Genomic DNA, 24,151 nt, shown 5'->3' on the forward strand with positions numbered 1-24,151 from the left:
AGGCACTGCCGAGACCCAGCTGACGGTACTGGAACCCGGATGGTTAGCAGAAGGTACAAGAGCCAATGGAACTACCGAGAACCAGCTGACTGTATTGAAACCCGGTTACTAAGCAGGAGGTACCTGTGCCAGAAAGCACTACCAAGGACCAGCAGACGTTGGTGGATCTCTGATACCGAGAAGGAGGCACCTAAGCCAAAGGCACTGCCGAGAACCAGCTGACGGTACTGAAACCCAGATGGGTAGCAGAAGGTACAAGAGTCAATGGAACTACCGAGAACCAGCTGACTTTGCTAGAACCCGGTTACTAAGCAGGAGGTACCTGTGCCAGAAAGCAATACCAAGGACCAGCAGACGTTGGTGAAACTCGGATACTGAGAAGGAGGCACCTAAGCCAAATGCACTGCCGAGACCCAGCTGACGGTACTGGAACTCGGATGGTTAGCAGAAGGTACAAGAGCCAATGGAACTACTGAGAACCAGCTGACCGTATTGGAACCTGGTTACTAAGCAAGTTTAAAATCTGTAGTAGAGTGGATGTGGACAGAGCATGAGAATTTGCCGGACACACAGCAGGGGATCAGCTGACTTTACTGAACCCCAATAACACTGGAGCAAGTGTTGACTGTGCAGACGGCACTTCTGAGCAGCAACTGGCGGTGTTGGAACTCAGGGATTACAGTTCAGGTGGTAGAAACATGAACACAACAGGAGACCTGGATACTGTTGCCAACCAATTATTTATTCTGGAAGAGGACTGGCAAATTCATGCGAGATCCAGGCCTTGTTCATTTTCAGAAAAGTAAGCCGGTCAACGTTATCGGAGGATAGGCGCATGCGACGGTCTGTTAGTACACCACCTGCGGCACTAAAGACGCGTTCCGATAATACACTAGCAGCAGGGCAAGCCAGCACCTCCAATGCATACTGGCTAAGCTCTGGCCTTGTATCCAGCTTAGAGACCCAAAACTTGAAGAGGGAAGAGCCGTCTGGGAGTACACTGAGAGGGCAAGACATGTAGTCTGTCACCATCTGACGGAAACGTTGTCTCCTGCTGACTGGAGCCGTCTGTGATGGTGTAGACATTTGTGGCGGCGGGGACACAAAACTTTGCCACATTTGGGCCATACTGGTCTTGCCTTGTGCTGAGGCGCTGCTTCTGCTCCCTCTTTGTGCAGAGCTTCCTCCACTGCCTCGACGCACTGAGCTGCTTTGTAAAGCACTAGCAGCACTGCTCTCGGGTGGAATGGAGAACATGATGGAATGCACCAGTGCGTCTTGGTACTCCCGCATTTTATGCTCCCGGTTCAACGGTGTTATGAGGCTTTGTAAGTTGTCCCGGTAGCGAGGATCTAGGAGGGTGGACAGCCAATAATCAGCCGTGTTGAGAATGTGGGCGATGCGGCGGTCGTTTCTCAGGCACTGCAGCATGAAATCAACCATGTGCTGCAGACTGCCAACTGGCCAAGAAACGCTGTCCCCTGCTTGAGGCGTGATCTCTGCCTGCTCTGCATCACCCCACCCTAGCTCTAGATACTGACTACTAGAGCATTGTGTACCTCCCTCCTCTGGACAGATGTCTTCCTCATCCATTGACTCCTCCTCATCCTCCTCACAAAGTGTCCCCTGCCTAGGCCTTTGTGAGGAACCACGTTGCGCAGACTGTATAGAAGCAGATGGCATTTGTGACTCCTCAACCTCCACCTCTTCCAAAACCTCCTCCCTTAGTGCTTGCAGTGTTTTTCAAGCAGGCAGATAAGGGGGATAGTCATGCTGACTAGTGCATCATCTGCACTCGCCATCCGCGTGGAATAATCGAAGGCACGCAAAACGTGGCAAATGTCCTTCATAGAGGCCCACTCAGTGGTGGTGAAGTGTGAACGGCGCGCACTGCGACTTGTTTGCGCCTGCTGCAACTTGTACTCCATTACTGCTGCCTGCTGCTCACACAACCTCTCCAACATATGTAACGTTGAATTCCACCTGGTGGGTAGGTCACATATGATGCGATTTTCCGGAAGGCGTAATCGGCACTGCAGAGCTGCAATGCGCGATCTGGCATTGCTGGAACGCCGCAAGTGAGCGCACTCTATGCGGACCTTGTGCAGCAGTGCATCAAGATCCGGATAGTCCCTCAAAAAACTCTGCACGACCAAGTTGAGCACATGTGCCAGACATGGGATGTGAGTGAGGTTGCCTAGGCCCAGAGCTGCCACCAGATTTCGGCCATTGTCACACACTACCATGCCTGGCTGGAGATTCGCTGGCACAAATCACACGTCGCTCTGCTGCTTGATGGCATTCCAGAGCTCGTGCGCTGTGTGGCTTCGATTCCCCAAAGAAATTAATTTCAATACGGCCTGTTGACGTTTGGCCACGGCTGTGCTCATATCGGTCCTAACAGGTAACCATTCACGGGTCGATGTGGAGGTAGACCGTGACGGTTCCTGAAGGGCTGATTCAGAGGAACTGGAGAATGAGGAAGAGTCAATGTCTACAGACTGGATTCCTGCAATCCTTGGAGTTGGTAGAACACGTACAGCGCCACTCTCAAGATCTGTACCCGGCTCCACAACATTTACCCAATGGGCAGTAAGGGAAAGGTATCGTCCCTGTCCATGCTTACTGGTCCACGCATCGGTGGTCAGGTGGACCTTGCTACTGACGGCGTTTTGTAGCGCATGTTTAATTTTTCCCTCCACATGCTGTTGCAGGGCAGGGATGGCTTGCCTGCTGAAATAAAAGCGGCTGGGCATGTTGTATTGTAGGGCTGCCAATGCCATCAAGTTACGGAAGGTGTCAGTCTCCACCAGCCTGAAGGATAGCATTTCAAGGGCCAGTAGTTTTGCAATGCCAGTATTCAGAGCCTGTACTTGGGGGTGGTTTGCCAAGTATGGGCACCTTTTCTCCCATGCCTGTGCTAACGATGGCTGTAGACTGGCCTGGGAGTGTGAGGATGACAGGGAACGTGGTGCTGTGGGTGGAATGACACTGTGTCTCTGTACAACAGTGCCAGAGGTTCTTCCATGGCGATCCTGTGAGGAAGCCGAACCAGCTGTGTGTGAGCTGGAGGAAGAGGCTACAACACGAGCTGAAGAGGTGGTAGGTGGCGCTGTAGGTTGGCCTAGGTCTTCAGTGTGTCTTTGTAACTCCACCACGTGCTTGGTCCGCACATGTTTCCACATATTTGTGGTATTGAGGTTGCTGACACTTTTCCCTCTTTTCACCTTCTGATTACACAGCTTGCATTTGACAAAGCAAATGTCATCTGCAACTTTGTCAAAAAAAGGACCAGGCACTGCAAGTCTTGGGAGCGCCCGTTTTGGGTTTTGGAAGAGGCATGCTCCTAATGGGTGCCGAAGTGGAGGCTACAGGCAACCAAGTCTGCCCCCTCCCTCTCCCTCCTTTTTGGGCCGTTCGGGGGAATCTCTTCCTCAGAGCTGCTCCCACCACCTTCCTGTCCCTCACGCCATGATGGGTCAAGGACCTCATCATCTACACCACCCTCTTCAAACAACTGCTTCTCCTGGGTAGTCTCAACAGCACAGTACGCACCAGAAAGTGGCACCTGAGTCTCATCATCAGATGCGTACTGAGGTGTGCTGCTGACCATAGGCACTGGCCCACCCGCCTCTTCAGATTCAGAGAAACAAAACGGTGGCGCATCACTGCATACTACCTCTTCTTCAAATTCTAGAATTCTGCTTGCTGGCCCCCTCTTTCCAAGCCAAGAGATTCAGAGAACAGAAGTAGAGATGGCTCCTGTCCAGGGCTCTCTGACTGCCTGGGCAATTTGGCAGGTGGTGAAGAGACAGATGGGTGCTCTTCAGTGCTCAGGACCTGAGAGGATCTGGAACTAATTGAAGTCGATGCGTTAGCTGCCATCCATCCGACAACGGCTTCAATTTGGTCCTCCCGCAACAGTGGGGTATGGCAAGCTCCTACACAGCTGCGCATAAAGGACTGTTCCCTGGTAAAACTGGGGGATGCAGAGTAACTGGTGCCTGCAGCAGGCACAGAATCCCCACGTCCTCTCCCTGCAGGCACAGAATCCTCACGTCCTCTTCCTGCAGAAACTCCACGCCCACGACCACATGCCTTACTCCCTGCCTTCTTCATCTTGGTAGATTGATAAAGATAGGCAGAAAAATACTAAGGGCTTAGTGTGCTTATTACTGAACAGCTGCTAACAGGTATAAGAAACACTAATTTTATAAAGTGTGGACTAGACTTTAATATGAGCTAATGTGGCCTACACAACTGTAAAGTGGAGTGTTTGGTGAACTTTATTTAGGGTTTTTTTGTCACAAAAAACACTGGATGTGCCCAAAGATGTAATACCGATAGTATCACAAACTTTTTGTAGCTATTACAGTGCAGGAAGGTAACCTACAATGCAATAGATGAGGCTGCAAAAAATAGGTTAATACTAATCTGGCTGGGGCTGCAGGGCCCAATGCTGCAGAAAGGCTCCTCTATCTACTCCTATATAGTGTGTTTGGAACCAATCTAGCTGGATACGGATGGAACCACCACACTAATAGGAGAAATCAGGAAAAATTAGCAATTAGCAAAAAAGCACAATGTATGAGGCAGTGACGCACGCTGAGCGGACTACAACCAGACGTGGCTGAAGAAGACACTACAGGGTGAGCTGCACTCACACACAGAGACCTTGCAGACAGCGGTGAACAGTACAGAGCACTGTGCACTAGCACTGCAAGGCACAGCGGTTTATAAAGTAGCTTGGGTAAAGCAGAATAGAGCAAATAGCTAAAACTGTCCCTCAGAACAACAGCGTCCTATCCCTAACTGAATTCACAGCAGAGTGAGCCCAAAATGGCGGCGGCGGCAGCTTTTATAGTGCATCATGACATCATTTCAGCAGCCAATCACAGCCATGCCATTAGTTAACATGCCTAACATGCCACAGGATGTGCGCACACTTCTTAGGATCCTCATTGGCTGAATAAAATCACACTGGCTCATTGCATTATGGGAACTTCCGATTCCGGTATCCGATATTCTAAAAGTATCGGAACTCAGTATCGGAATTCAGATACCACGAATATCGGTCGATACCTGATATTTCAGTATCGGAATGCTCAGCACTACTTATAGGTGATATGTTTGACAGAGAACCACGGTTTTAAATAGCAGGCCTGTAATTTATTAATACTATTCTGCACAGAGACCTAGTGTGAATAGCTTGACCGACACACTGCAACGAAATGAAAATGGAAGAAATGGCTGATTTTGGAACACTCTTATAGATGTTATGTCTGACAGAGAACCACAGTTTTAAATAGCAGGCCTGGAATTTACTAATACTACTCTTCACAGACACCTAGTGTGAATAGCTTCACCGACACACTGCCATGGAATGGAAAAGGAGGACAATATTTTCCACGTTCAGTTTAAATTTCTGGATTTTTATCGCTGAAATATGGAACAGGTCTGTCTGTATTCTGCAGTGAGAACAAGCAAATGGAGCAGAAAAATGGTGTACTGTGGATTGCTTTTTAAGCAAATAACCGGGACTAAGATAAAAAAAAAAATTGCACTATATGCACTGCAGTCTGCGACATACACTGCCTGCCTGCCTGCCTAACTCCTGCTATCACCACTGAATATATGCAGCTGGATTAGTCCTCAGAAGCACTGTTAGTTCAGATGGATATAGATATATGTTGTAGAATGAATACCTATACTAACTTTAAAGAAGCAAATCTCTCCCAGACGCAGCAGCTCTCCCTACTCTGCCTGATTCCGGGGTACACTGTGACAAGCATAGCGGCGCCAGGTCTTATATATACCTGATGACGCTGTACGGCCAGCCAATCACTGTAATGCCCACAACCAACATGGCTATGGCATTGCAGTGTGTGAGAGGCAATTCCTGCATGTTCATTGACTCTCTAAAGAGCGCCAAACATGCAGGGAGGGGACCCGAGTTCCCGCCCGAGCAACCCGGAACTACTCATCGAGCACAGTGATAATTGGGCGAGTACCGAGCAATGGCGAGCACGTTCGCTCATCACTACTCCCCATGCTTGCATCACTCCGTGTGTGCGTTGTAGGTTGGAAGGTAACCTCCTCGTCTTCCTCCTCCACCTCCTCAGATGAGCTGCTCGGCAGCGTGACTCTGGGTTCACACAAAGTAGGATCTTCAACCTTGTCATCATCCAATGTGTTATCCCATTCCTCACCCTCAGTGACCCTTCTCCTCTTGTTGCCCTGACAACACAGTACAGTCCGCATGAGGCTCAGGTATCTGAGTCTCATCAGGATCACCTCCCTCCCCGCTGGTTAATGTCTTTTGACGAGGGTCAGGAACCTGCTCGGATCCTACTCCGCCCTGCCCGAATCCAACCTAAAAAAAAATTTGGGCATCAGTGCAGATGCTTTCCTCCTCTTTTTGACTCTGTGAATGTTTGGAGTACACTTCTGATGCCCATGGTATAGAATGGGTAAACAGTTCTACAGACTTGCCCATCTGTGATTCGCTACAGTCAATTGGGCACTTGGACAGTTGTGACGCGGGGGGAAGCCAGGGTAATTGGGGTGCCACCTCTGTGGACTGTACTGTGTGTGATGTTGAGGTGGAGGGAGAAGAGGAGAGGCCACTTGAAGCAGCGCTTGCCATCCACTGGAGCACCTGCTCTTTCTGGCCCTTATCAACAAGGTGTATCTATGTGTGGCTGCCAAAGAAAGGGAATGGAGTAGCCCGTACAGTAACAGACGTTGTCAGTTGTCTTTGGATAGGACATGACGGTATTGGTTCACTAGTGCTTTCACTAACATTACCACCTACCCCACGTACACCTTAAACACCAAGCCTATTCCCTCTTCCACCACAACCTCTCTTTTTCCTACTCATGTTGCTCAGATACAGTGGTAGGAGCATGCTATTAGCAAAGCAAAATTAGATTTTTTCCTCTGCAACAGCTCTGCACACACCTGAATTTCAACGGCACTAAATGACAAGGTAAGATATGGCTTGCTGTATAACGTTACTATCTGAACAAAGTATTTTTTTTTACTGTAGATGAGGCCTGTATAACGTAGGTAGTTTTCCAGGGCTGTAACCAAAATCAGGGAGCTGCAGCGCAAAAACACCAGAATAGCAGACTGCAGCTATGTGAAGTGTGATATCAAAATAAAGATAAAATCATAAGGGAAAAAATGGCGTAGTCTGCAAGCTTCTGCGATCAACGGGTGATGTCAGGAATATTATAAAATATTAATATCAGTAAAATGTTCTTCCATATCTGCCTGACCTAGATCTTCACCCACCTCCCTTATTCCCCTTCTGCTCAGCACAAAAGCCCCAATTACTCCACGCCTGGTAAATAGTTTATGCAAACAAGGCCAGGCAAGGCGTGTTATAACTTTGTTAGGAAGCAAGCATCTTGTCCCTGAAAGACGCAGGAGGTAATTAGAATGCAGGCTTGCACTAATTTGCGTGTAACTGTTGAAGCTGCTTCCCGAGCTTCAAAGGGGAATTTGCAGACATGATGACTCCGATATGAATTATGAGATATTATGAGTTCCATAGGTCCGACAGTGATGGGACCCATATGTGTAGTGACCAAATCATCCCAGGAATGTATAGGTAGTTTTCCAGGGCTGTAACCAAAATCAGGGAGCGGCAGCGCAAAAACACCAGAATAGCAGACTGCAGCTATGGGATGTGTGATATCTAAATAAAGATAAAATCATAAGGGAAAAAATGGCGTAGTTTGCCAGCTTCTGCGATCAATGAGCGATGAGTTATCGCAGAAGTCAGCGTTTTTAATAAAAATGTACAGGCTGGAGACCGGCCCACATGATGTCACCATGGGCGTGAGGCCAGATCTCCCCTTATGTATAAGAGAACCCATGGAGAAGACAAGAGGACTCATTGCCAGAGGGGAATAATAATTATAAGCAACGGGTCCTGTTCAATAACAGCATATTCCAACCAGAGAGCCCCTCCTCCACCTATATTGAATTGTCTCCACGATCGTATAGAGTAAGTTGTCTTCTTTTTACCCTGTTTATTTTATGTAACTGCCTATGTATTTTAATGTCCCCTTTGTAACATCCTTATGTATATATTTTTCCTAAACACTGCCTCCCTTTTGGATTAAATATAAAATTTAATAGTTCTGTTTCTTTTGTTCTGTAATCGTTCCCTTCCCCGAAGCCTTAATCGCTACCAAAACGCAGGCGTCCGGCCAGGCCTGTATTATATTTCAAACTCGGCCGGTGGTGGCAGAGTATTAATAATTGGGCTATCGTGAAGCTGACAGTGACCATACGGAGGGCGTTAAACACAGTTTCCCGGCAGTGGAACCCAGGGTGTTGTGCCATACGCTCACTGGTCGCTTACCGATACCTACGTAGAGAGTAGTCTGGATCGCGTGCTCGCGACTCCGGACGAAATACGGACAGCGTGACGGCACGGTGAGATATTGCGTGATCTCCCCGGTGTCGTCCTGACTGTGTGTGGGTGGAATCCCTGACAAATTGGTGGCAGCGGTGGGATACTGTGTGATCCTGCCGGTGTCGTTCCTGACAGAGATATTCTCCAAACTATTTCAAACTGAGATGTCCCTGCTATATAACATTAGGAACCGAACAAAGAATTTTTTTTACTGTGGATGACGCCTGTATAACGTACGAGATATTCTCCAAACTATTTCAAACTCAGATCTAGCCTGCTGTATCACATTAGAAACAGCAAAAAATAGATCTTTGACTCTGCACAAGCTCTGAATACAGCTGAATTTCACCCCCAATGAAAGGACTAGGTGGCTTATAGTAGAGTGTATGACATTTGCCACACAAAAAAAATCTTTGGTGGACTGTGGCTAGCAACAGACAAAATATTTTTTTTACTCTGAAAACAGCTGAAGTTCACCGCCACTAACGTAGTTGCTGACGTATAGCAGAGTGTATGACGTTTGGTATGAAATTTTGGTGGACTCTGCCTAGCAAGACAAAAAAATAAATTTTTTACTTTGAAAACAGCTGAGGTTCACCGCCACTAAGATAGTAGATGGCTTTTAGCAGAGTGTATCACGTTTGCCACACAAAAAAATCTTTGGTAGACTCTGCCTAGCAACAGAAAAAATATATTTGCTTTACTGTGCATAAAGCTGAAGTTCACCCACCAAAAAAATGACAAACTGGGCTAACACAGCTCGCACTATCATGTTAGCAAATGAAAAAAAATTTTTTTTGTGCTCTGCACTCAGAAGCTCTGCAGATAGCTGAATTTCAACCCCACAAAATCAAAAAGTGGCCTATAAGGGCTCGATTGCTTTATCACATTAGCAAGTGCAAAAATAGATTGAAAGTATACTCGTGCATGGAGCACAGACAGTACAACCGGTGCACAACACTGTGCTATGCCACAGGCCCTGCTCTTTCTGTCAAAATCTCAGTAATTGCACAAAAACAAAAAAAAGTGCTGCAAGGTCGACTGAACAGGCACACAGCACAGGACTTATCTACACTATCTGACTTCCACAGAGGCGTCCATCTATCTAGCTAATATCTCTCATTACACAGGAGCTGGGTGCAGGAGCAGCGTCTATCTCCAGCAGTGACATGCATAAAACGGTGCTGAGGGAACATGGCCGGTTTTCATATGGAGAGGACATGTGATTTCAGCAGCCAATTGCAAATGCCCTTGTGTCTAGGACACTGTGGATGCTTCCTGCACTCTGATTGGCTAGCCACGCTTTCCTGAGTTAAAGTTACCACCTACAGGAAAAGAAAAAAAAACACAGCCCGGCGCTGATCTGACCTATTCTGAGCTATCCCCAGCCCCCCCCACTCATCTGCCACGTCTCCCTGCTCATCATACGCAAGCAATATAGTAGCAAAACTGTAAAAAACGCAGTAGTTGCCCCGCAATCACGTAACCACGTAAATTTGCCGAACATTGCGACTTTCCCGAATTTAACAAATTTTGCTCGCCTTTCCGATCACGAATCCAAATGTCCAAATGTGCCACATTCGTGTCGAACTTAAGTTTGGAGATCGGATTTTGAACATATTCACTCATCTGGACAGGCAGTTGCATTGACCAAAGTGCCCAATAAAATCATAAAGACATAATGAAGTAAGGAGGAAAATAAAAATCACAACTGGATGTGGATGGGCAAATAAACTGCACTACACGTGTCGCCACATAATTGGCTTCATCAGGGACCTGTCAGGCCTTGTTTGCCCATCCAGATCCACTTGTGATTTTTTTTTCCTCCTTACTTGATTATGTCTTTATGATTTCATGGGGCACTTTGGTCAATGCAACTGCCTGTCCAGCTGAGACCATCTTTCATGGGCTGACCAGGTATTCTGAACAGGGTTCTAGTTTACAAGATACACCTGCATTTGTGGGTCTCTGCTGGGCATTGCTGCCACCAGGAATTTCAGGGCCCCATACTGGCAAAATTTTCGGGCCCCCTTGAGACTCTGCCCAGGCTCCACCCCAACTCCGCTTCAACATCAGCTCCGCCTCCACACTTAGAAACTTGCACAGTCCCACCCCTCACTCCTGGAAAAATTCCACTTCTGCACCCCGTCCTCACCAATCACACATTAACAGTTCCCATCGAACACCAGCTCACATAAACAGCCCTCAGCATTTGTTTAAGCCAAAAGATTTTTAAGCCGCAACCATGACAAGGAGACTCTCTGGCCAGGCCCTACTCTACTCTAACCTATTAAACATTTCTTAAAATACCCAATACTCTTTTTAGGTATATTTTTATTTATTTTTCATTAAGGGAATATGTCACGTACATTTTTGAAAATGACCAATAATATCACATACAAGAGAGAAATACCGTCAAACCATGGTCGGACCACATATTACTGACGCGCCCCTGGGCCTGTGTCGCACTGCGGTGCGCACGCGGGAACTTACCCGGAGCCGGATCCGTGGAGGGTTGTAGTCTCGTGGCGGTGACCCGGTCCGTGCCCAGGGAGTCAAACTGGACGGCAGTCTATTAGTAGTAAATAGTTGATGACTACGCCACCCGTTGAGTGCAGCCAGGGAGCTGCTGCTGCGGGGCAGACCGCTGAGGCCGATGGTAGGATTATGCAGCGTGATAGTATACCCCCCAACGGGAGGGGTATGGCCTCAGGGCAGCCGACGTGGATGATGGGGGTAGCAGGAACCACTCAGAGACGGTACGGTGTAGTTCAGGGTCTTTACTGGTAACAACGATAGACCCTCCCGGAGTACTTGCTAGCGAACGGGGCCTGGTCAGTCCTTGAGCAGATGGGATCTCCCCTGGCCAGGCGCAGTTGTAGGCCTCCCAAACTGACTGTACTCTTCTGGCTACCTTGCTAGAAGCTGATGTAAGTAGCCCACGTCCCTGAGTGTACCGTGTGGTGCTCACCCGTATGGCCGGTGACTCGGGGCCTTCTAATGGCTTCCGCTCCACGATGGCGGTGCTGGTCCCACGCGTGTGACCGTGCCTTCGGGCTTCTGGGCCAGAGGACCTGAAATCCCCTGCCTGACGGATTCTGCTGCTGGGTAGGAGTTAGTCCCCACAGCCTCGGACTCCGGGTCCGGAAAGAAGTCTTCTTAGTCAGGGCGAGCTCTGCAGCTGCCAGCCCCTGACTCCTTGTGACTCTGCTGTTTCCTATGCTGCTTCTTGTCTCTACTCCACTTGTCTGACTCACCCTGCCTCAGCCCCGGGTTTATACAGGGGAAGTTCTTCCCCTCCCAAGACTGGGCAGGAGGTGTGGCATGCACAGGATCCCTGACCAAAGGACCTCCCACCTGCTCTCAGACATAACATTACATTACTGTGGAAAACCAGACCCCTGGGGTGCCACATTCCCCCCTAGTGAAATTTAGTACTCCGGGACTAAACACATTTAGAAAAACATAACAAGGCAAAAACATTAATAATACAATAAGAAAACATATAAAGATGGTTACGGCGTGTCCGCAACCGGGTGCAGTCTCTGAAGGAAGCAAGGTGTCCATTTCACCAACACAGGGAGACGTAACCAGGTAGGGGTCTGTCCTACCCCGAGTCCTTAACAGTCTCTAGTCCATCCTGGGTTACGCTCCAACTATGTACAAGGATTCCCGGTAAATCCACCAAGGATCCCTAAAAATAACTAGAAACACAAAATTATACACAAGCAACAAGACACAGAAAAACATAAATAAAACAATTTATACACTTCAAATTCTCCAGCGTGCGGGTAACTGGCCTCTAGTGGCCCGAGTGGACCTACGGAGCTGACTGTCTGGCCCTGAACTACAGGGTGTAGGAACTGTCAAGGGTAAACTGGGCAGCTGTCTACCGGCTCTTTGTCTCACTAGGGGTACGGCAGGCTCACTATAAGCAGAGGGTTGATTCTCCTGTTCTGCTTGTGTGGAGTCTTCTGCCTCCTGGACCGGCTGTTCTTCCAGCTCTACCCGTTGCTCCGTAGGTTCTTGGGATGATGGTTGGAGGAAGGTGAGTACGGGTACCACAACTGCACCATTGACTTGAGTCCAAGACTGAGGGAAGTCCCCGAGCACGGTACTAACCATATCTTCCCTTTCTTCCACGGGTCGATGGTCTTCTTGTTCCTCTTCAGGGTTCCTCAGTTGTTCGGGACACTTCTTCAGGTGGTCCCGGGATACAATGGCTGTGGTTTCCCCTCCGTCTTTACTGATGGTACAGACCTTCGGGTTCTCGTGGCTTGAGGGCAGTACGGTGTACGGGTCCTTCTCCCACTGGTCGTCCAACTTGTGGAGCCGTCTCTTCCTCTTCAAGACCTGCTCTCCGGGTACCAGGGGAACAGCGGGAGCATACTGGTTGTAAGTTTTCTCTTGTCTTTCCCTAGCCTGACAGAGACTTCGCTCCACGCTCTCCTGTACTCTCCGGTACTGCTGCTGCCTCTCTGTGTCCCAGTCTGTTTCTGGTGAAGTGTCCTCGGGGGTCAGGACTCCCATTTCCAGGTCAACAGGTAACTTACCAGGTCTTGCCCTCATTAGGTAAGCCGGGGTACAGTTGGTGGAACCTACCGGGATGTGGTTGTATAGGTCCACCAGATCGGGCAACTTTTCAGGCCACAGACTGCGTTCTTCCAGGGGCAACGTTTTTAGAAGATCCATTACCACCTGGTTCATTTTTTCACAAAGTCCATTAGTCTGCGGATGGTAGGGTGTCGTCCTTATCTTCCGGCAGCCATACAGATTGCAGAATTCCTGAAAGACCTCCGCTTCAAAGGCAGGTCCCTGGTCCGTCAGCACTTGGTCCGGGTACCCGTGTGGACGGCAGAAGTGCTGCTGGAAGGCTCTAGCTGCTGTTTGAGCCGTTAAGTCCTTGACGGGGACGACAACCAAGAACCGGGAGTAATGATCCACGATGGTTAACGCGTAGACGTAGCCACTTCTGCTTGGGGTCAGTTTTACATGATCCAAGGCTACCAGTTCCAACGGTTGCCGGGTGACGATGGACTGCAGGGGAGTCTTCTGGCTGGCTCGGTCCTTCCTTCTCAGGTTGCACGGGCCACAATCTCTGCACCACTTCTCGATGGTTCCCCTCATGCCTACCCAGTGGAACCGCTCGCGCAGCAGGAACTCCAGCTTTTTCCACCCAAAGTGTCCAGCTCCGTCGTGGTATGCCTCCATCACCATGGCTGCGTCTCTTCGTGGCACCACTACTTGCCAGAGTAATTCATGCGTCCGGGAGTTAACCATTCTGCGGCACAACTTCCCTTTGTAAAGGAACAGTCGACTCTTCTCTGCCCATAGTTGTTTGGCTTCCTCCGGAGCGTCTGGTTCAAGGCGAGCCTCCGGCCGAGTCAGCATCTCCTTCACCAGTCGGACGGCAGGGTCGCTGTCTTGCGTTTCCGCCCAGTTGTAGTGGGGTAAGGGGTTCAACGTAGCAGCCTGCTTACTCCTTACCCGGTGGGAATACTGAATAGTCCCATGACGGTGGAACGCAGGGAGTTCAACTTCTTCCAGTCCCTCCGGATCTTCTCCTCCATCCGGCAGGTTGGGGATCCTGGACAGGGCGTCCGCGTTGGTATTGGAGCGTCCTGCCCGGTATTTAATTGTGAACTCGTAGTTGGACAGACGGGCCATCCACCTCTGCTCCAGGGCACCGAGTCTTGCCGTGTCCAGGTGTGTCAGCGGGTTGTTATCCGTGTACACGGTGAACCGGGAAGAAGCGAGGTAATGCTTAAAGCGCTCAGTGATTGCCCATACTACGGCCAGGAACTCTAACTTAAATGAGCTGTAATTCTCGGGGTTCCTTTCGGTGGGTCGCAGTTTTCGGCTGGCGTAGGCGATTACTCGTTCCTTCCCCTGCTGGATCTGGGACAGTACGGCTCCTAGCCCGATGTTACTGGCGTCGGTGTAGAGGATAAAGGGCTGGCTATAATCCGGGTACGCCAGGATTTCGTCCCCCGTGAGGGCCATCTTCAGCTGGCGGAAGGACTCTTCTTCCAGCTCTTCCCATTTGAAGGGCGGCTTCTGGTTCTTGGCCTTCCGGGACTGGCCTATCAGGAGGTCCTGCATAGGTGCTGCCTTTTTGGTGAAACCGGGAATAAACCTTCGGTAGTAGCCTACCAACCCGAGGAACTGCCGCACTTCTTTTACGCTGGAGGGGCTTGGCCATTCCTTAATTGCGGTGATTTTATCAGGGTCGGGAGCCACTCCGTCAGCGCTCACTACGTGTCCCAGGTACTGCACCTTTGGTTTCAGGAGGTGACACTTGGAGGGTTTCACCTTTAGGCCGTAACTCGCCAGAGCCTCGAACACTTCCGCCAGGTGTTTCAGGTGGTCCTCATACGTCTTGGAATATACGATGACATCGTCCAGGTACAACAGGACCGTCTCGAAGTTTCTGTGGCCCAGACAACACTCCATTAGGCGTTGGAAGGTTCCTGGTGCGTTGCAGAGTCCGAACGGCATGCAGGTGAACTCGCTAAGTCCCATCGGGGTGGTGAATGCGGTCTTCTCCCGGTCTGCCTCTGCTACAGGAACCTGCCAGTACCCGCTAGTGAGATCCAAGGTAGAGAAGAAGTTAGCAGATCTTAAAGCAGCCAATGACTCCTCTATCCTTGGTAAGGGGTACGCATCCTTGTGTGTGATACGGTTGATTTTCCGGTAATCTACACACATCCTCATGGTGTTGTCTTTCTTTTTGACTAAAACTAATGGGGCTGCCCAGGGGCTACAACTATCCCAGATTACCCCAGCCTCCTTCATGTCTCTAAGCATCCCCTTGGCGTGTTGGTAATGTGCAGGGGGTACGGGTCGATACCTCTCTTTTATGGGAGGATGATCTCCCGTGGGGATGCGATGTTCTACCCCCTTGACTCGCCCGAAGTCTAACGGGTGTTTACTAAACACTCTCTCATACTCTTGAACCACCCGATAGACTCCTTGTTTCTGATGTGAGGGAGTGGAGTCAGTACCCAGATGTAGTTGCTGACACCAGTCCTCCATGTCTTTCTTAGAGCCGTTACCTTCCTCCGGGTGAGATGGAGGCAAGGGTTCCAGAGATTGTATAGAATTTTGATTAGTGATATATAATTTGGCTAGCGTGGCATACCGGGGCAGGTACACTTCCCTCTCCCCGATATTTATTATGCGAACGGGCACCCTCCCATGGCGTACATTGACGACCCCCCGTGCTGTCAAAATGGTGGGCCTACTGTCTGAGTAAACTGGTTCTACCATTGCCTGGTAATCTCTACCTCTCAGACCAATAGCTGCCCGGCACCAAATCATCATTTCACTTTTTGGGGGCATGGCAATAGGAAAAGGGTCACACATTCTTACGCTACCAATCTCACCGCCGGAGAGTTCCACTTGTTGCCGTTGCATCAGTGCCCGGATCTCTTTCTGGAGCACCCGCTGCTCGCCGGAGCTGGCATTCTTGGCAACCTGCTGTAAAAGGAAAATCACCTCTGCAAGACAATTTTCAATTACATTAGTTCCTAGAGTTATTTTTGGGTGACTCTCATGTTTATCAATATCTACAATGATCAGTCCCTGTGCGGCCAGTTCGACTCTACCAATTTTGATGGTCACCTCTTTAAATCCGATCTGTGGCACGGGCTGACCATTGCTGGCGATGATACTCAAGTCGTCGTCGGGGTAGCGGGTAATATCCGAGTCATTCCAGTACTGCTTGAAGAGCACGTACGGGATGGTGGTGACCTGTGACCCGGTGTCCAGTAGGGCACTCATGGGAATGCCATCCAGTACCACAGGCAAGACTGGACGTCCTCCCACATATCTGTCGCGCCAGTTCGATGGGCCTGGTGATCTTTTTCCTGGGGGTTGGCCCTCTACCCCAGGTTGTGCCCGTTTAAAGAACAGTACCTTGCCATATGTCCGGGTTGATTGCAGCGGCGGCAGATGGGTCGTCCGTCCTCACTGTATCGGTCACTGGGTCTTCCTCTGGCCGGTGGGGTCCTCCTTGGTCGACGCCACGGGATGTCCTCCGGTCCGGATGCCAGCTGGATCTTCCCTGGGGTGGAAACCTGTAAAGACTGCACAGTTCGGGTTAGCGCAGCAACGCTCTTAGCTAGCTCTTGGACCTGATGGTGTAGGTCTGGAGCCGGGTCATTGTCCAGAGCCTGCGCATCAGCTCCCACAGGCCCTGCTGACAAGGGCGCCGCCTCCTGGTAGTAAGTGGTAGTGGGGCGTCTGTGGGTCACAACGCCACCTGGTGCCGGTTCTCGGAGCACCCGGATGGCTCTGTCCTTGAACTGTGCAAAGTCCAGATGGGGATCCTGTAAGGCCATTGCCCGCAACTGGGTTCGGTGGGCATTGCAATATAAACCCTCTATAAATTGTTCAGTCAACAGCCTGTCCTCGTTTCCCACCCCATCAGGGTCGGTCTGCTTAATGGCCCTCAGGGCCTCTTGTAGGTTTAGTGCATAGTCCCTTATACTCTCATGCGCTCGCTGCTTGCACCCGTAGAATCTAAGCTTAATCTCGGCTGAGGTGCGGGTATCAAAGGTGTCCTTCAGCCGGGTTAGTATCCCTGCGACAGTCTTCCTCCCAGGTGGCCAGGATTTTACTTCCCTTTTGGCTGCCCCAGTTAGTTGGGCCACCAGGATGCTCACTTTTTGCTCTTCTGTGAGGGGGTACACCTGGAAGAGGCTATCCAGCTTTTCTCTAAAGTCATGCAGGGTATGTGACTCCCCTGAGTACTGGGGTAGCCAAGCTGCTCCCGGGATATAGGGCATGGTGAAGGGCATAACTGCAGCAGCGGTGGCGCTGGCGGGGGTTGAGGCAGCGAAGCTCTCTGCCGTATCCGACATCTTCCTCCCCCCTAGTGGACCGTGGCCTACCTTGCGATGATCCTCTTCCGTAGGCCGCGGCTCCGCAGTGGATCGTCAGGGTTGAGGACCTTCCGTCGCGCTCCTGTGACGTCGGCGTCTGCTGGGCTCCTTCCAGGACCTTACGCAACGTCCGGACGTGAGGCGGGGCTTCAGTTCTCGCGCGCTTTCGGAGTCCACGCCCCTCTTCTTCCCGCGCGGCGTCCTCAAGATGGCGTCCAATGGCGGGAAAACTCCACGGATGGCGGGAAGAAGGTCGAAGATGGCGGGAAAACTTCGCGGATGGCGGGAAGAAGGTAGAAGATGGCGCCGGATGGCGGGAAACCTCCACGGATAGCGGGAATCTTCACCACTGGTAAGTTTGAACAGTCTTTGCTTTTCAGGCACGCAGTACCCGGTGGTTGCGGGCATGAAATCCTGCCGACTACGCCAAAGTTGACGCGCCCCTGGGCCTGTGTCGCACTGCGGTGCACACGCGGGAACTTACCCGGAGCCGGATCCGTGGAGGGTTGTAGTCTCGTGGCGGTGACCCGGTCCGTGCCCAGGGAGTCAAACTGGACGGCAGTCTATTAGTAGTAAATAGTTGATGACTACGCCACCCGTTGAGTGCAGCCAGGGAGCTGCTGCTGCGGGGCAGACCGCTGAGGCCGATGGTAAGATTATGCAGCGTGATAGTATACCCCCCAACGGGAGGGGTATGGCCTCAGGGCAGCCGACGTGGATGATGGGGGTAGCAGGAACCACTCAGAGACGGTACGGTGTAGTTCAGGGTCTTTACTGGTAACAACGATAGACCCTCCCGGAGTACTTGCTAGCGAACGAGGCCTGGTCAGTCCTTGAGCAGATGGGATCTCCCCTGGCCAGGCGCAGTTGTAGGCCTCCCAAACTGACTGTACTCTTCTGGCTACCTTGCTAGAAGCTGATGTAAGTAGCCCACGTCCCTGAGTGTACCGTGTGGTGCTCACCCGTATGGCCGGTGACTCGGGGCCTTCTAATGGCTTCCGCTCCACGATGGCGGTGCTGGTCCCACGCGTGTGACCGTGCCTTCGGGCTTCTGGGCCAGAGGACCTGAAATCCCCTGCCTGACGGATTCTGCTGCTGGGTAGGAGTTAGTCCCCACAGCCTCGGACTCCGGGTCCGGAAAGAAGTCTTCTTAGTCAGGGCGAGCTCTGCAGCTGCCAGCCCCTGACTCCTTGTGACTCTGCTGTTTCCTATGCTGATTCTTGTCTCTACTCCACTTGTCTGACTCACCCTGCCTCAGCCCCGGGTTTATACAGGGGAAGTTCTTCCCCTCCCAAGACTGGGCAGGAGGTGTGGCATGCACAGGATCCCTGACCAAAGGACCTCCCACCTGCTCTCAGACATAACATTACATTACTGTGGAAAACCAGACCCCTGGGGTGCCACATTACCACCACGTAGTGACCAAATAATACCACATACAAGGAACAAATACCACCACACCATGACCAAATCACATATTACCACCACATAGTTAGCAAATAATCCCACATACAACAAATACTGCCACGCCATCATCGGACCACATATTACCACCACATAGTGACCAAATATTACAATACTGATCATTAATAAAAAACACAATACTAATATTACCATAAGTGCCATTATGCATGGGAACTCTGTACAGTATATGGTGTCAGTGTACAGGTAATACAAGGATCACCAGTGACATTATACACAGGAGCTCTGCATATAGTGTATATTGTACAGGTTATTTCAGTGAACATCAGTGATATTATGCACAGGAGCTCTGTATATAGTTTGTAGTGTATACTGTACAGGTAATACAGTAAACACCAATGATATTATACACAGGAGCTCTGTATATAATGTATAGTGTACAGGTAATACAGGGATCACCAGTGACACTATATATGGGAGCTCTATATATAGTGTATAGTGTAAGTGTACATGTAACACACTGACTCACCAGCAGTGTCGGACTGGGGTGTCTGGGGCCCACAGGAGGAATTGATCCTCGGGGCCCACCCTACAGCTATATGGAAATACCTGATAGCCGATATCCCCATTACTGTGGAGCGTCTGCTGTAAATCACAGGAGGCTTCGGCACATCTACTGTGCACATGCTATAACTGGGATGTACAATTATGGTAGTTTGCATTAAAGGGGTTCTTTGGTTAAAACAAGTTATCACCGATCCAAGGGCTCCACAGGATCGGTGCTAACTTACTGATCGTTTGGGTCCGAATATTGGAAAACGCACCTATTGGAAGAATCGGTGCAGGTCCCATCAGTCAGACCTTCACTAATCAATAATTTATCACTTATCCTGTGGAGAGGTGATTACTTGTTTTCCCCGGAGAACCCCTTTAAGTGCATCTTGTTCCAAGTATTTAATCACTAATGGAAATAAAGAATATTCTCCTAATTAATATCAGAGAGAACAAATGACCGCCATACACAACACAATCCACTGTACCAACACAAATAGTACCACATACAAGGGAGAAATACTGCCACACCATGACCAGACCACATATTGCCACCACATAGTGACCAAATAATACCACATACAAGGGAGAAATACCACTACACCATGACCAGACCACATATTACCACCACATAGTGACCAAATAATACTACATACAAGGGAGAAATACCATCACGCCATGACCAGACCAAATATTACCACCACATAGTGACTGAATAATACCACATACAAGGGAGAAATACCATCACACCATGACCAGACCAGATATTAACAGCATATAGCATCCAAATAATTCCCCATCATTTCTCTCCCCCATCCCCATCATTGCTCTCCCCCCACCTCCTCCATCATTGCTCCCTCCCATCCCCATCATTCCTCTTCCCCACCTCCTCCATCACTGTCATATCGCCTCCATCATTGCCATATCTCCCCTCACCACATCCGTCAACATTGCCATATCTCCCCCCACCTGCTCTGTCATCATTGCCATATCTCCTCCCACCTGCTCTGTCATCATTGCCATATCTCCCCCCACCTGCTCCGTCATCATTGCCATATCTCCTCCCACCTGCTCTGTCATCATTGCCATATCTCCCCTCACCTGCTCCGTCATCATTGCCATATCTCCCCCCACCTGCTCCGTCATCAGTCATATCTTCCCCCACCTGCTCCGTCATCATTGCCATATCTCCCCCCACCTGCTCCGTCATCATTGTCATATCTTCCCCCACCTGCTCCGTCATCATTGCCATATCTCCCCCCTGCTCCATCATCATTGCCATATCTCCCCCACCTCCTCTATCACTAATGCCATGTCATATCTCCCCCTACCTCCTCCATCACCATGCCATGCATATCTCCCCCCACCACCTCCATCACCATGCCATGCATATCTCCCCCACCACCTCCATCACCATGCCATGCATATCTCGCCCCACCTCCCCCATTGTTATGCCATATATCCCCCACCATGTCATATCATCCCCCACCTCCCCATTGCCATGCCATATCTTCTCCCACCATGTCATATCTCCCCCCACTTCCCCCATTGCCATACCATATCTCCCCAACCTCCTCCATTACCATGCCATGCATATCTCCCCCTACCTCCTCCATTACCATGCCATGCATATCTCCCCCTACCTCCTCTATCACCATGCCATGCATATCTCCCCCCACCTCCTCTATCACCATGCCATGCATATCTCCCCCCACCTCCCCCCTTGCCATGCCATATATCTCCGACCATGTCATATCTCTCCCCACCTCCCCTATTGCCATGCCATATCTCCCCCCATCTCCTCAATCACCATTGATCTCCCTCAAAAAAAAAAAACAACCTCTCAGCACGTTCCCCCATGGCATCGTCCTCTGCTTCCTCCCCGGCATCTTTCTCCATGACAGGCTCGCGCTGCATGATGACATCATGTCCCATCGCACAGGATGGGGGCAATCTGGCCATGGGCCCCCCGGATCCTGGGGCTCCGAGAAGCAGGCTAGAGTGCTCTCATCAGTCGCACTGCAAGGCACTCCTGACCCTCCGGGCACTTGCAGTGTGGAGCACCGGTGGCCATGTTAACCAGGGGCCCCCGTGCATCCTGCTCGGGGGCCCGCTGAGGACCCGGGCCCACTGGAGAATTCTCCGGTGTCCCGGTGCCCCAGTCCGACCCTGCTCACCAGTGAATTCTCTAGTTGAAGTCCTTCATCTTTGCTTTTCTTTTTCATCCAGCACAGACCGCCATCACTTCTTCCAGCCAGGGGTCGTCTCTGCATAAAATAACACAGTTATCTTTAGCAGCTTACAGAGAACATTTCCCACTTTTTCTTCTACTACTCAGCTGAATACAGACACGTACCCACCATTATTGTATCATTAGTTATTATGCAACCCACCATTCCAAATATAAATTGTAATCCACCACTGTGCCCCCACTAACTATAAATAGCCACTTTCCCCACCTAATATATAACTTAGTTAGCACCCATACTCTTTCCGCCAATTCAATCACTCACACTCTTGCAACCTCAATGCCTCCACTCTGTACCTCATCATTTGCAGTCCCCCCTCACTCAATCATTTGCAGTCCGCCCTTCCCCGTCATTTGTAGCTCCCCCTCACTCCATTTGTAGCCCCCCCTCGCTCCATCACTTGCAGCCCCCACCTCACTCCATCACTTGCAGCCCCCTCACTCCATTTGCAGCCCCCCCACTCCATTTGCAGCACCCCTCACTCAATTTACAGCCCCCCTCACTCAATTTGCAGCCCTCCTCACTCAAATTGCTGACCCTCTTACTCAATTTGCAGCCTCCGGCACTCCATTTGCAGCTCCCTCACTCAATTTGCAGCCCCCCTCACTCAATTTGCAGGCCCCCTCACTCCATTTGCAGGCCCCCCTCACTCCATTTTCTATCCCCCTCACTCCATTTGCAGCCCCCTCCCCTCACTTCAACACTTGCAGCCCCCTCACTCCATAATTTACAACCCCCCCTCACTCCATTATTTTCAGCCCCCTCCCCTCACTCCATCACTTGCAGCCCCCGTCACTCCATCACTTGCAGCCCCCGTCACTCCATCACTTGCAGCCCACCTCTCACTCCATAATTTACAGCCCTGCCCTCACTCCATAATTTACAGCCCCCCCTCACTCCACTTGCAGCCCCCCTCACTCCACTTGCAGCCCCCCCTCACTCCATTTGCAGCCCCCTTCACTTCATTTGCAGCCCCCTCCCCTCATTCCATCACTTGCAGTCCCCCCTCACTCCATGACTTGCAGTCCACCTCCACTCACCTATTAAATTCATTTTGGAAAGAAAAAGGAAAAAAAAATAGTTTGATCATACTTATCATCACCTGCAGGCGCAGCTCGACTTCCGGTGTCCTGGCAACGGCGCTGGGTGCATTCCCGGAGCTGCGGAGCTCCCAGGGGCTGTGGAGCTCCGGGAACAGCTTCAGCCTTTGACGGCGCCCGGCACCTGTTGCACCACAGGGCCTGATGAGCAGAAGAACAAGGAGGGGGCCCTGACTGGGTCCGGGCCTCCCCTCTGTACTGCTGCTCACCAGGCCCCATACAGCAGTAAGGGCAGTAATGGCCTGATGGCGGCCCTGCTTCTGGGTATGTATTGCTGAACAGGCCTTGTTGTGCACAGACATGCATCTACGTTTGCATTAGTTTTGCAGGTCTGTGCTCATCCATTTGGCACTAAGTTACATTTATTGCCCCTAACTACAGCATTTATTGGTTTCTATATTTAGTGTGGGGAGTTTAGTATCAAAAGGATCTTTGATCATCAGAAACAGTATATGTATATTTTATCTGTATCATTCACATATATTTTGCCTGGATAGTCTGTTGGATGGGCTACCACTCGGTGTGGGTTTTTACTTGTGTTTTAACATTTTTTGGTTTTGTTCTGTGACATGCACTTAATAAAATGTATACATTTTTTCATATATCTTTTGCATATGGTGATCACAGCATATTAGCATGCTTCTTCGTCTTGCTTGTTTGCAGTCCCTTTGCTACATATGGGTCTCATTGATTAGATGGTGCCCTCCGCTTGTGCATACTAGTAGCAGGAATCATAGCTTGTCAGTGCCTATCTATGAAGCAGATATACAGTAACCTACAGCACTGCAGAAAACCACCCAACATACAATGCACAACAATAATACCACCATACAGTGTGCAAGTGAGAAAAACAACATGCTTTCCTCTATTCTTGTTTGGTAACAATGCAGTGGAGAGTCCTGAGCAATCCTAGACCAAAGAGAGCTGGGCCCCTCTCTCCTAGGGCCCCTCGGGGTCTGCCTCTATGATACATATGCCCTTGTATATGAGGGAATTTCCACAGTTATCCCACTTCTGTGATAGAGATAGGGACCCCCACCACTCTCACCTGGCAGGACCTCCACCTTCATCATGTGCATGTTGTCCTTCAGATTTCTCTCTATTCCACAGTAATAAATGTCTGAATCCTTCACTCTCATGTTCTCCATTGTCACATTGAAGCTGTGAGTGGCCGGAGTGTCCTTGATGGTGAATCTTCCCATTGAGACCTCCTTCTTGTGTGTCTCGGTCTTTATCTGGATGATACAGGAGCTGGAGCTTTCTCCTTTACACCAGTACTTAATATAATCCTCGTATCCTTCATCATATACACACCGCACGGTCATAGAGTTCCCGGAGCGAATGGTTGCCTTACTGGGACCAATCAGACACAAGATGCCTGTGTAGGATACAAGGAACAGAGGTCATTCACTGTACATCAGTGTAACAGATCTTATATCATATACATCACAACAGGTTATTACCTAATGACAATGAGGTAACTGCAGCCCCTGACTGCTGATGATGACAAGGTGA

At 50.2% G+C, this 24,151-nt stretch overlaps 1 protein-coding gene across 1 annotated transcript in view; it reads right to left on the bottom strand.

Moving 5' to 3' along the window:
• The window catches only part of LOC141154020 (uncharacterized), a gene marked incomplete at its 5' end in the record, with an annotated part of 178,194 nt that overhangs the window by 107,220 nt on the left and 46,823 nt on the right, over positions 1-24,151 (bottom strand). The window contains one exon of the mRNA XM_073639444.1: positions 23,685-24,014. Within this exon, the coding sequence (XP_073495545.1) occupies positions 23,685-24,014 (330 nt within the window). The remainder of the gene's footprint in view (positions 1-23,684; positions 24,015-24,151) is intronic.

Source organism: Phyllobates terribilis, unplaced genomic scaffold (assembly GCF_046119375.1).
Source record: "Phyllobates terribilis strain yellow unplaced genomic scaffold, ASM4611937v1 Scaffold_1__5_contigs__length_1240528914, whole genome shotgun sequence".
In the NCBI taxonomy this organism is placed as follows: Eukaryota; Metazoa; Chordata; class Amphibia; order Anura; family Dendrobatidae; genus Phyllobates; species Phyllobates terribilis.